Below are 13594 nucleotides of genomic sequence, written 5' to 3'. Positions count from 1 at the left end.
CACAAGACATTCTGAAAGGCTGGGTAAGCCCTGAGAAGCCAAACTCCTCACAACCACAAAGCATACCATCATGTAAGGGGAAAAAAAGTTAAATAATTTTGTGATCAGCAGCCAAAAGTAGTAAAAATTGAACAAAAACCCTTCTGGAGAGCAGATATTAAATGTCTTTCAACTTTTAAACGACATTTCGGTGAGAGCTGAGATGTCTTCTGGCTGAGAATTGATCTTTTGGGTGAGATTTATGGTTTTACCTGGTTCAGGATGTGTGTCAGTGGAAAGGAACATCTTTAACACACACAGAGGGCTGTGTCCAACACTTACACACAACAGAGGTACCTCACACCTCTTCAAAACATCATGTAGAAGTGTTTAAAAAAAATGATGGGCAGAATGTCAAACACTGGAAAGTCAAATACTCCATCACTTGGAATTTTTAATCCAAGAGGTCACACTCTTCAGCACAGTAAAACATCTGTTTGTTTCTTTAAGCACAGAGACATTAATTTGAAAGACAAACTAGATTTATTTCTTTGTAAACATTCCTTCTTTTGATTGTAAATTACACTGCTCACAAAACAGATTACTTTTAGCTTGGAAATCTCTGCATTAGATAAGCACAGTCCCATTATTATTTCAACAAGAATTTTAGCTTTAAAAGCAATGCTCAAATTAATTAGAATATTGCATAGCCACAATTCCAGTTGCTGTGGTAAGATCAGTTTTTACATTTCCTTTCCAGACATGACCCATTCTCCCCAAATTAAATTTTCCTTCCTTTTAATAAGCCTTGAAGTATTTATTGGTACCTCATTCACATTTTCAGTCCAGCTCACAAAATTCTGAGGCATTGGATAAATGGTTTTAGATTGATGTGAGAAGAGAACTGAAGAGGAGAAAAATGATAAAATGGTTGTATCAAACAGCTTGTGGCACGGCTATTGAAATTATTTGAGACTGATTATTTAAGAGATGTTAGGATTACAAAGCTGTTCTAAAGCACTGTAGCAGGCCAGGATTCATTGTAGGTAAAGATATCATGGTTTCCTACAAATGGCACGTGTGTGACTGTCAGCAGTGAGGCATTTTGGTGGCTGGTGAATACGTGACGCTTGTGGTCATTTGGTGGGTGGTGCTGACCTTGGATCTGATGCTGTCCCACGTGAAAGCAGTTTCTTCAGTGCTGCTCTTGCAATAAAACCATCAAGAACAAAAAACTGCAGCTGCCAGGATGGCAACAGCACTAACAGCCAGTGTGAAGGAGCTGTCAGCAGCAGTGGGGACTGCCTGGGGAGGAGGCACAGAGGAGCCCAGCCCTACGAGTGAAAGTTGGTGCAGTTTGATCTCAGAATATTAAAGATCAGGGCACAAAGAGCCTCCTGTATTAAAGGGATGGTTCCCAGGCTGAAATCAGAGGTAAGTGATCTTCTCACAGATTCATTGCTTTCAACTTTTCTGACAGGCTTTACATTGGCAGGGATGACAACTTAAAGTCAGCTTCATAAGCAGAAGACAACTGAGGGAATGAAATGTTTCTCAGGGAGGCTGGGTGTTAGCTTCCAGCTGGCCATCATGGAATCATGGATTATTTAGGTTAGGAAAGACCTTTAAGATCATTGAGTCCAACCATTAAACCAGCACAGACAAGTCCATCACCAAACCATGTCCCCAGGTGCCATTACACCAGCAGATTGGAACTAATTGGCTCAATTCAAGGAGTTACAGCACCAAAATGGGTTACAGGCAATCTCTCCTTTCGGACAGCCAAAGCAGTTACACATTTTAAATATGCAGGTAAGAACAGGGGGCTTGCAAAGAGTCGATTGCTTCCTTTTCACGGAGAAGTTGGCAAAAGCAGATTTGAGTGACAGGTGTCAGCAACGCAAGAGCTACGGCTTTTCTTGGGGCCTGAAGTCACCTCAGAGCAGATGTGAGAGGAATTTATCTGGCTTTAGTGGTATTCCCACTCTGAGCAGCCCCTTCTCGGCGCCGAATCGGCCCCACAACCACGTCCACTTTTTCCTCGGCAGGACTCGTGTCTCTCTTGGCCCTGCCGGCGCAGCCCCGGTAGCAGTGGGAGGAGTAGTCCCCGAGCCTGCAGACCATCAGCTCACACTTCAGGTACACCGAGGGGTGGCGGCTGATGAACTCAAAGGCGTTGAATTTGAACCGGGCAAAGTGGCTGGAAGGGGAGTGGAACGTGGCGTAGGAAGGGTCTCTGGGACACCTAGAAAGGAACCAAAAAAAAGGTGGTTAGTCTTCAAGGATGCACAGGGGCACATTCCTGCAAAAACACAATAGATTAAAACTAAACTGTATCGTAGTCTGATACTAAAAAGAAAGAGCTACAAATGCAACTTGCACAGCAGATAGACTTTAAAAATATAAACTTATTTAACTCCTATGAAGGAGCTAGAGCATTGACAACTCTTTTTTTCCCCAGAAGGAAGAACAGACTCTTACTAATATCTGTGCTATGCAAGGCATAAAAAAGCTAGTCTAATGCTTGACCTGGCTATACTAAAAACATTAAACTCCTAGGATTACAGGTTCCTGCTGCCAGTTTTCACTGTCTCATTTACGTCGCTCCCACTACTTTGAATTTTGCTCATAGGACAAAGATGAAGTAATTGAAATGAAATGTTAGTAAGGTGGAAGCGTAATTTCTTATTTCCAGGCTCATGCTGTTAAAAAAAAAAAAAACAAACAAAAAATCAAAGGCCCCTTTTAACAGTCTATTGATAATGAGTTCTAACCCAACTCAGATTGGCTCTGTTCTTTTAAATGAATGCAGATCACAGGTGTGGTTCTAACAGCTTGAAGAAAGCTCTTACCCGTTCCTGACTATGTCATAGGCCAGAGTGTTAAAGTCCCGAGGATCAGGTGATGCCACACACGTGTCCACAAACACCTTCAGGTTCGGGTCTGAGCTGTGAAGACAGGCCTGGAGGTACAAATTTTGGTTCAAGTCGATGAAGTAGGGCGAGCTGCGCACTTGCCGCGAGAAGGCTGAGGAATCATAAAAGGTGATGTTCATGTCGTATCTTCCAAACTGATATTCATTCAGGTCTACAGTGTCCTCAGCAGTGTACATTACTTGCATCCACGTCTTCTGCAGCATTTTGCAACTGATATGTAAGTTGATATTCTTTTTCCTCTTGATTATGTGCCCAGAAGATGCAACTCTGATCGTGTTGGAATAGTTGATTGTATCGTTGTTCTCCTGTTTAATGTGCAATTCAAAATGAGGAATTGCTTTTTTGTCACATTCCGTGAAAGTTCTAAGATTTTATAAGCTTAAATACGAATTTTAAAAATGTAGGTTTGTCTTACACACTTTAAATCAAAGGGAGCTTGATGTTGGTCTTTTCTGCTCACACAGTGTAAATTGTATGTAATTAGACAGAATTCAGCAGAGAAAAACCCTGTTAAATCCAAGGCAGAGCCAACTCATTGACCATCAGTACAAACAGCAGTTGTGTAGAACACAGGCATCCCAATCCTGTGCACTTAGAGGACCACATCTATTTTAAATCACAGAAAATTCTTATAGCTTGCTCCCATGCTTTCCTCCCTAGAAGCTCTTTCTAATTAAGCACAGATATTCCCTGAGGCTTGGAAAGCTAAAGCACTAAACCCTCCAGCTCTCACTGGCCACAATGGCCTTTTTTGTGACTCTTCTCACAGTGGGTCCTGCAATTCAGAGCCCGCCCTGGTGAACGCACCTCTCGTATCGTCCCGCAGCCGTCGTAGGGAATGTTGAACACAACCTCCTGTGAGGTGATTGTTGGCCTGCAGCGATTGTCATTCAGGGTGACCATCTGGGCTGAGTAGCCCTGAGACTGGAGGTGGTCCCTGCTCACCACTGCGTGCATGTAGTCTGGCAGGCACTGAAGGGCTGGCAGAAGAAGGAGGTACAATATATTAGTGACTTCAGGAGTTTGTTAAAGATTAAAGGTTGTAATTGAGGCAAGTGTTGTTTTCTTAATTTAGAAGTCAGGCAGTTCACACCCCAACCCGTCATGTTTCATCATTCAATTTCAGTAAACATCTTTAAATTTACACAAATACTTATTTTGCAAACAAAAGCAATAAATAAGCTTGTCTGTTGAGAAACACCAGCTGAGGACTTACTGGTGTTGTGATCTGCTGGGATGGAGGAGTAGTGAGCCTGAAAGCCTCTGAAGGAGCCTCTAGAATCACTGTGAAAGCGAAGGGTCATCATGTTTGAAGAGGACACGAATGTGGGGAAGGAACCAGAACAAACTCTCCCAAGAAGCGGGGAAGAGCGTCGAGGCCCGTCATAGACTTCAATGTAGTCGTGCTGGCATGTGCTGCTTTGCATCCTGGTGAACAAAACATCAGCACCTTGTTAAATCTGTTCCAGAAACTCTGATTTCACTGCCTAACATGTGATAAAATCCTTCAGGAGAGGTCTCATTTGGTTTGTATGCAGCCACAGCAGAAAACTGTGAGCAAAAAATACTACAGTAGTCTAGATTTTGATCTGGTCTTCCAGATATTATTGAAAGTATCTTTAAAATTAGGAAGGTTGCCTGTTTTAGATAAGTTTTCAAACTTCTCAAGTAAGTTCTGACTTTGTTATTTGCACAGGGAATCGGTGTTTTACTTACGCAATATCTCTAAATGTGAGTGTAACACGGAAATTGCTCTCGACTTGTATTTCCCACTCGCAGTCAGCGTTGTTTGGATAACTTCCAGGGTAGTAGGGACTCTGCACCATCCCAGAGGAATCTGAGATTGAGCCACCACAAAAATAAGGTGCTGCAGAAAGAAACAGAAGAGAATTTACTTACAGTAACTGCAGAAGTGCACTTGAGCTGTGCATCTCATCTGTAGCTGTGGAAAAGCAGGTCCCCTGCTGACTGTGGGTGATATTCTGTATGAGCCAAATCAAAACAAATATTTGTTTTTTTGCTTTAGCCTTTACTTTTGTATTGGATTTGGAATTCCCTGTCACATCTGTGGTGTCAGACTACCCTCTTCAGGATGGGCTGGAAACACCTTGATGCTTTCTGCTCTGGCCTCTTCTTTTTACAGTCAAGGTCTGATTCTGGGAGGTGTCATAACAGTCTAAATGGAAGTACCTTCCTCAGTAAACACCCTCTCCTCAGTTACTCTGCTCCTTCTCTTTATTGCCCTAAGGACTTTGGAGGGTAAATAAGTTGCAAGTCTTCTAGGAAACTCTGTAATTTTATGGTCTCAGACTGAAATAAGCACTCCAGGCTGCTGGAGAAAGTCTTAAATATAACTCATTTCTCCTATGAACATAGCTGCAAAAAGCTTTTGTGTTCCTGCCAGCATGAATGACATAATACTTGTTAAACACACAAATAATCCTAAAAGCTTTTCTGCAGGGAGGAGAACACAAGCTTTGAACCTAAATGCCACAAGATTTGACATGTAGAGGTGACAACCCATGTTATAGTCCTGCACAGAGGCACCCACCAGTGCTATACATGCTTCCCTGCCCCAGGATTTTGGGATTCACAGGCTATTCCAAGCTTGGGAGCATCAGCTGTACCCAGACATGGACTCTTCCTCTGATAACACTAGACAGGCTCTAGTGAAATTCACTTCATATTATTTTCAACTGTGAATGGTCAAGCTCTAAATCTAAAACCTGCTTTCTAAGGCAAAATTATAAAAGAGACCATAACAGCTCTAGTAAGCAGGAGTGCCTCAGACTGCACACTGCCATACTTGAACACCATTCTCCCAATGCTGATGAATGCAGTTAGTTAGAAATTGGAGATTTAGACAATATTTCCAAGGCCCTGACCCAGCTGAATTGCCCAGCAAGGAAATGGTTTGACACAGCCAATCAGTATGGTTGGAAAACAGCATCACTGAAAGGCAAGGGGACATCACAGCCTGTCTAGGAATCACCACACAACTTTAAAGTGATATTGTCACAGAGGCAAAAGACAAATTTTAAAAAATGTGCTAAAGGGACTCAGCACACAAATTAGGAAGGTGAGAAGAGACACAGAAGAGCATTACCTGATGGAGGTGGTGTGGTGGCTGCAGGAGCTGTGGGTGTGAAAGAAGAGACATGAGTGAAATGTGCTGCTCATGAGAAAGGTCCTGGGGCACACAGGGTATCAGGATGGGATTGAAGGGAGGAGGGGATGGGGGCACTGGGGCTAGGCTATAAGCTCCACCAGAGACTCAGCTGCCTTTACTGCCTACCCACCTGCACAGACGACGCTGGCATCCTCCACGTGCCCACAGTTGTGCACTCCCCAGCCGTTGTGCCTGCACATCTGCAGGGAGGGCTCGTCCCCACGGCACTGCACGTCGTCCAGGAAGATGCGCCCCGAGCCCGGGCCAAAGTGGGCAGTGTGTGGGGCCCCCAGGGCCTCCCCACAGCCCAGCTGCCGACACACCACCTGGGCATCCCGCAGGTCCCACTGGTCATCACACACCGTGCCCCACGTGCTGCCGTCGTACAGCTCCACGCGGCCCTCGCAGCCGCTCCTGCCGCCCCACAGGCGCAGGCTGGCACCTGGCAGGGGAACATGCCACGGGTCAGGGTCACTCCAGCATGGTACCCACAGCCCACACCACCTCCCCGATTGTTTTGGTGATTTTTCTGTGGTGACCTTGAACTGGGGTGGTGCAGCCTCAAGGGGACCAGGGGAGGACAGGGATGGAGCAAAGACCCCGGGTGTGCAGATTTGTCCTGTCCGGAGCCCTCCTGTTGGGGTCTGAGGGAGCTGCCTGAGGGCAGAGTAGCTCAAGGCACTGGGTCATTTGCAGAAAAACCCTTTGCAAGCCTTGAGATTGACCCATCCCCTGAGGGGAAAAACTCCCGCCTCCTGGAGATGTCAGGGTCAGAGAGGACCAGCAGTCATGCACTGAGCAGGATCAGACAAGGAGGAAGCCCCTAACCTCCTGTTATGCCAGACTGGGGCCCACTACAAAGCTGAACCTTAGCTGGGTGATCAGGAATTACCTGTTGTGAATGGCCATTGTGCAGGAGGGGTTGGACGGGTGGCTGCAAGAAAGAAGAGGCAGTGAATGAATGGGCAGGGAGATTATGGGAATGGATAGACAGGGATATGGACATGGTCATAGTCATGGACATGGACATAAAAAGCCAGGCTGGAGAACTAAAGCGGAAATGGGGAGTGGATCCTGTCTTTTCCCCACCCATACACCAGCCTGACATGTCTCCAAAAAACAATCCCTCTCCTTCAGAAAACAATCCCACCATCCTGCTCCTTGCCCCAACACTGAGCACCTACACCAGGAAGTGTGCAGAGCCTGCTGTGCCCTGGCTGTGGGAAACAACAGGGCTTTTGCATGACATGGGCTTCAACCCTAAGGAACAGAAGATCCCAATCTCACCTCTCTGCCCTGGCTCTCCCAAGGCAGCTCAGCACGGCTGATCCCAGAGGACAGATCCAGAACCCACTCAGAATGATGTGCAAAAAATCCCGTGGTCTCTGCCACCCACCCACCTGCACAGACGACGCTGGCATCCTCCACGTGCCCACAGTTGTGCACTCCCCAGCCGTTGTGCCTGCACATCTGCAGGGAGGGCTCGTCCCCACGGCACTGCACGTCGTCCAGGAAGATGCGCCCCGAGCCCGGGCCAAAGTGGGCAGTGTGTGGGGCCCCCAGGGCCTCCCCACAGCCCAGCTGCCGACACACCACCTGGGCATCCCGCAGGTCCCACTGGTCATCACACACCGTGCCCCACGTGCTGCCGTCGTACAGCTCCACGCGGCCCTCGCAGCCGCTCCTGCCGCCCCACAGGCGCAGGCTGGAACCTGGCAGGGGAACATGCCACGGGTCAGGGTCACTCCAGCCCGGCATCCACAGCCCACAACACCTCCCCGGTTGTTTTGGTGATTTTACTGTGGTGACCTTGAACTGGGGTGGTGCAGCCTCAAGGGGACCAGGGCAGGACAGGGATGGAGCAAAGAGCCCGGGTGTGCACATGGCCAATTTGTGCTGTCCAGGGCTCTCCTGCTGGGGTCTGAAGGAGCTGCCTGAGGGCAGAGTTGATCAAGGCACTGGGGCATTTTCAGAAAAGCCCTTTGCATCCACTGAGTGTGGCCCATCTCTTAAAGAGGGAAAACTCATGCCCCTTGCAGATGTCAGAGTCAGAGGGGAGCAGCAGTCATGCACTGAGCAGGATCAGACCAGTAGATCCTCTCTCTTCCCTTTCCAGGCTGAGGTTTCTGTAAAACTGTCTATAAGCTGGGTGGTCAGGAATTACCTGTTGTGAATGGCCATTGTGCAGGAGGGGTTGGACGGCTGGCTGCAAGAAAGAGGAGGCAGTGAATGAAAGGGCAGAGAATGCAGCTGGCTTGTGGTAGTGGATGGAGAGGGATATGGCCATGGCCATGGACATGAAAAGCCAATCTGGGGAACTAAAGGGGAAGAGAGAGAATGGGTCCTGCCTTTTCCCTGCCCAGAAAGAAGTTGGAGGTGTCCCCAGTCCTGCCCCACCCTCCCCCAAATATCAATCCCACAATCCTGTTTTTTGCCACTGCAGCAAGCCCTTACACCAGGAGGTGTGGAGAGCCTGCTGTGCCCTCTGTGGGAAACAGTGGGGATTTGCATGACATGGGCTACCAGCCCCAGGCAGCAGAAGACCCCAACCTCGCCTCTGTGCCCTGGGTCTCCCAAGGGAGGTCAGCACCAGTGGGTGCTCCTGGGCAGGGTTACCTGGTGTGCTCTCCTCTGCTCTGGCAGACGTTGTCACTGGAGTGGTCACCTCTGCTGGGCTGGACACGTCTGGTGTGGCTGTGGATGGCTCTGTGGTGGTGATGTCCAGTGGAGAGGATGCCCCTATTAGGGAGGTCATTAGTGCAGTGGCAATGGACATGGCAAAGGACATGACAGGCAGAGCTGGAGGACTAAGGACATAAGGGAGTGTGGAGCTCTGTCCTGCTGTTCTCCCATCCAGACACCAGCCGGACATAACTCCAGTCCTGCCCCATCCTCCCTAAAGAATGATCCCACAGTGCTGCTCTTTGTCACCCCACCAGGAAGTGTGGAGAGCCTGCTGAACCCTGGCTGTGCAAAAATTTGGTTTTCGCATGACATGGGCTACCAGCTCCAGGCAGCAGAAGACCCCAACCTCGCCTCTCTGCCCTGGCTCTCCCAAGGCAGGTCAGCACGGCTGATCCCAGAGGATAAATTCGGAACTCACTGAGAATGTTTGCAAAAAATCATGTGTTCTCTGCCACCCACCCACCTGCACAGACGACACTGGCATCCTCCACGTGCCCACAGTTGTGCACTCCCCAGCCGTTGTGCCTGCACATCTGCAGGGAGGGCTCGTCCCCACGGCACTGCACGTCGTCCAGGAAGATGCGCCCCGAGCCCGGGCCAAAGTGGGCAGCGTGTGGGGCCCCCAGGGCCTCCCCACAGCCCAGCTGCCGACACACCACCTGGGCATCCCGCAGGTCCCACTGGTCATCACACACCGTGCCCCACGTGCTGCCGTCGTACAGCTCCACGCGGCCCTCGCAGCCGCTCCTGCCGCCCCACAGGCGCAGGCTGGCACCTGGCAGGGGAACATGCCACGGGTCAGGGTCACTCCAGCCCGGCATCCACAGCCCACACCACCCCAGTTGTCTTGGACATTGAACCCAGTGACCTGAACCTGTTGTGGTTCAGTCCCAGACGGACCATGGGAGGACAGGGATGGAGCAAAGACCCCGGGTGTGCAGATTTGTCCTGTCCAGGGATCTGCTGCTGGGGCCTGAGGGAACTGCCTGAGGGCAGAGTTGATCAAGGGACTGAGTCATTTGCAGAAAAACCCTTTACAACCGTTGAGATTGATCCATCCCCTGAGGGGGCCAACTCCCACCTCCTGGAGATGTCAGGGTCAGAGAGGACCAGCAGTCATGCACTGAGCAGGATCAGCCAAGGAGGAAGCCCCTAACCTCCTGTTATGCCAGACTGGGGCCCACTACAAAGCTGAACCTTAGCTGGGTGGTCAGGAATTACCTGTTGTGAATGGCCATTGTGCAGGAGGGGTTGGATGAGTGTCTGCAAGAAAGAAGAGGCAGTGAATGAAAGGGCAGAGAATGCAGCTGGCTTGTGGTAGTGGATTGACACGGACATCATCATGGACATAAAAAGCCAGGCTGGAGAACTAAAGGAGGAAGAAAGTATGGGTCCTGCCATTCCTCCAATCCAGACACCAGCCTGATGAGTCTCCAGTCCTGCCCTGTCCTCCCAAAAAGAAATCCCACCATTCTCCTTTTTACCCACATACCAAGCACCTACACCAGGAAGTGTGCAGAGCCTGCTGTGCCCTGGCTGTGGGAAACAACAGGGCTTTTGCATGACATGGGCTTCAGCCCCGGGCAGCAGAAGATCCCAACCTCACCTCTCTGCCCTGGCTCTCCCAAGGCAGGTCACCACGGCTGATCCCAGAGGACAAATTCGGAACTCACTGAGAATGACGGCAAAAAATCCCGTGGCCTCTGCCACCCACCCACCTGCACAGACGACGCTGGCATCCTCCACGTGCCCACAGTTGTGCACTCCCCAGCCGTTGTGCCTGCACATCTGCAGGGAGGGCTCGTCCCCACGGCACTGCACGTCGTCCAGGAAGATGCGCCCCGAGCCCGGGCCAAAGTGGGCAGTGTGTGGGGCCCCCAGGGCCTCCCCACAGCCCAGCTGCCGACACACCACCTGGGCATCCCGCAGGTCCCACTGGTCATCACACACCGTGCCCCACGTGCTGCCGTCGTACAGCTCCACGCGGCCCTCGCAGCCGCTCCTGCCGCCCCACAGGCGCAGGCTGGCACCTGGCAGGGGAACATGCCACGGGTCAGGGTCACTCCAGCCTGGTACCCACAGCCCACATCACCTCCCCGATTGTTTTGGTGATTTTCTGTGGTGACCTTGAACTGGGATGGTGCAGCCTGAAGGGGACCAGGGGAGGACAGGGATGGAGCAAAACCCCGGGTGTGCAGATTTGTCCTGTCCGGAGCCCTCCTGTTGGGGCCTGAGGGAACTGCCTGAGGGCAGAGTTGATCAAGGGACTGGGTCATTTGCAGAAAAGCCCTTTACAACCCTTGAGATTGATCCATCTCCTGAGGGGGCCAACTCCCACCTCCTGGAGATGTCAGGGTCAGAGAGGACCAGCAGTCATGCACTGAGCAGGATCAGCCAAGGAGGAAGCCCCTGTTTCACCTCCTGTTATGCCATCTCAAGACTGGGGCCCACTACAAAGCTGAACCTTAGCTGGGTGGTCAGGAATTACCTGTTGTGAATGGCCATTGTGCAGGAAGGGTTGGACGAGTGGCTGCAAGAAAGAAGAGGCAGTGAATGAATGGGCAGGGAGATTGTGGGAATGGATAGACAGGGATATGGACATGGACATGGACATAGTCATGGACATGGACATAAAAAGTCAGGTTGGAGAACTAAAGCGGAAATGGGGAGTGGATCCTGTCTTTTCTCCACCCATACACCAGCCTGACATGTCTCCAAAAAACAATCCTCTCCTTCAGAAAACAATCCCACCATCCTGCTCCTTGCACCCACACTGAGCACCTACACCAGGAAGTGTGCAGAGCCTGCTGTGCCCTGGCTGTGGGAAACAACAGGGCTCTTGCATGACATGGGCTTCAACCCTAAGGAACAGAAGATCCCAACCTCGCCTCTCTGCCCTGGCTCTCCCAAGGCAGCTCAGCAGGGCTGATTCCAGAGGACAGATCCAGAACCCACTCAGAATGATGTGCAAAAAATCCCGTGGTCTCTGCCACCCACCCACCTGCACAGATGACGCTGGCATCCTCCACGTGCCCACAGTTGTGCACTCCCCAGCCGTTGTGCCTGCACATCTGCAGGGAGGGCTCGTCCCCACGGCACTGCACGTCGTCCAGGAAGATGCGCCCCGAGCCCGGGCCAAAGTGGGCAGTGTGTGGGGCCCCCAGGGCCTCCCCACAGCCCAGCTGCCGACACACCACCTGGGCATCCCGCAGGTCCCACTGGTCATCACACACCGTGCCCCACGTGCTGCCATCGTACAGCTCCACGCGGCCCTCGCAGCCGCTCCTGCCGCCCCACAGGCGCAGGCTGGCACCTGGCAGGGGAACATGGATGAGGGTCGCTCTTGGAAAAGAGATGAGGGTCACTAAGGAGACCAGTGAGTGAGGGTGGATAAGGTTACCTGGTGTGCTCTCCTCTGCTGTGGTAGTTATTCTCACTGTGGAGATCTCCTCTGCTGAGGTGGACAACTCTGCTGTGGAGGGTGGTAGGAGCATGGTGCTTGTCTTTGGTGCACTGGACGTCTCTGTTAGGGAGGTCATTAGTTCAGTGACAATGGACATGACACAGGACATGACAAGCAGAGCTGGAACACTAAGAGAGGACTAAGGAGGAGAGCCAGGAGCTCTGTCCTGCCATGCTGGGAATCTTCCTGCAGTACAATCAGGCCAGTGAAGGAAGTTCAGGCACACTAAAGAGAACAGTGAATGACTGTGAACAGGGTTACCTGCTGCGCTCTCCTCTGCTCTGGTGGCCGTTGTTGCTGTGGTGGTTGTATCAAGTTGGGTGAACATCAGTGGTGAGGAGCTCAATGTCAATGTGCTGGTTATCTCTGGTGAAGGGGACATCTCTTCTGGGAGGGTCGTCAGTAGTTCAGTTGTTGTTGTCTCTGGGGTTGTCACTGGCACTGTGGTGGTGACCTCTGGTGAAGTGGACGTCTCTTCTGTGGGGGTCGTCAGTAGTTTGGTTGTTGTCTCTGGGGTTGTCACTGGCACTGTGGTGGCCACCTCTAGGAAGGACAGCTCTGCACTGCTGGTCGATGGCACCATGGTGGTTGGCTCCCCTGGGGATGTCATCGTCTCTGGGAGGGCTGTTGATGTTGAGATTGTTGTCCCTGATGGAGGTATCGTTGTTTCTGGGGATGCTGTAGTTTCTGGGGATGCTGTAGTTTCTGGGGATGCTGTAGTTTCCATGGATATTGTAGTTTCCATGGATGTTGTAGTTTCCATGGATGTCGCCGTTTCCACGTATTCTGCCTCCAGTATTGAAGTTGCTGCTGCCATGGAGGTGGTTGGTGCTGCATCAGCCTCCTCTGTGAACCCAGAAGAAAACCACCCCACATGTGAGGACTGCACTTGTGCAATGGGTACATCTGTGTGTTATCTACAAGCCCGGTTCCTTAAGGACAAAGCAAAATCAAGGTGAGTTATTCTGATGGCAAACTCTGTCTTGTCTGGCGTCAATGGATAGAATGGAGATGGGTAACAACCAGTTGAAAACTGATCTTGAAAGTGGTATTTCCAGATGGTGACAGCAGGGTGTGCAAATAAATGGCACTTAAAGAGATTTAAAAAGCACTGGTGTAGGTAGCATTTTCTTCTAGCATGGATTCAGCCCACCAGGCTCTTACTCCCTGAGAAAATGTACAAAACTGCAATATATACATAAAACACCTGAGGAACCTGTTGCCATCAGCCATGCCTCAGTTCCCGATCATCTCGAGAAAATAAGATACAAATTATGTACATTATCTTAAAAAATAATGGGAAAGTAGAATGAGAAAACAGCAAGGTGACAGACTATTCAAAATGGATGGATATTTGTAAAG

The 13594-nt window shown here is 50.6% G+C and overlaps 1 protein-coding gene across 1 annotated transcript in view; it reads right to left on the bottom strand.

The window, feature by feature from the left end:
• Positions 1-546: 546 nt before the first annotated feature.
• DMBT1 (deleted in malignant brain tumors 1) overlaps positions 547-13594 on the bottom strand; it is a 51605-nt gene continuing 38557 nt past the window's right edge. The window contains exons 30-46 of the mRNA XM_050340820.1: positions 12494-13078; positions 12170-12292; positions 11771-12082; positions 11258-11299; positions 10488-10799; positions 9991-10032; positions 9233-9544; positions 8249-8290; positions 7485-7796; positions 6977-7018; positions 6215-6526; positions 6022-6051; positions 4632-4782; positions 4132-4343; positions 3723-3895; positions 2832-3220; positions 547-2224 (exon numbers count right to left, since the gene is read on the bottom strand). Of these exons, the coding sequence (XP_050196777.1) occupies positions 1939-2224; positions 2832-3220; positions 3723-3895; positions 4132-4343; positions 4632-4782; positions 6022-6051; positions 6215-6526; positions 6977-7018; positions 7485-7796; positions 8249-8290; positions 9233-9544; positions 9991-10032; positions 10488-10799; positions 11258-11299; positions 11771-12082; positions 12170-12292; positions 12494-13078 (3677 nt within the window). The 3' untranslated portion in view covers positions 547-1938. The remainder of the gene's footprint in view (positions 2225-2831; positions 3221-3722; positions 3896-4131; positions 4344-4631; positions 4783-6021; positions 6052-6214; positions 6527-6976; positions 7019-7484; positions 7797-8248; positions 8291-9232; positions 9545-9990; positions 10033-10487; positions 10800-11257; positions 11300-11770; positions 12083-12169; positions 12293-12493; positions 13079-13594) is intronic.

This window comes from Myiozetetes cayanensis, unplaced genomic scaffold (assembly GCF_022539395.1).
Source record: "Myiozetetes cayanensis isolate MyiCay16 unplaced genomic scaffold, myiCay2020 scf10, whole genome shotgun sequence".
Taxonomy (NCBI): domain Eukaryota; kingdom Metazoa; phylum Chordata; class Aves; order Passeriformes; family Tyrannidae; genus Myiozetetes; species Myiozetetes cayanensis.
This window is presented reverse-complemented; position numbering and strand designations above follow the sequence as displayed.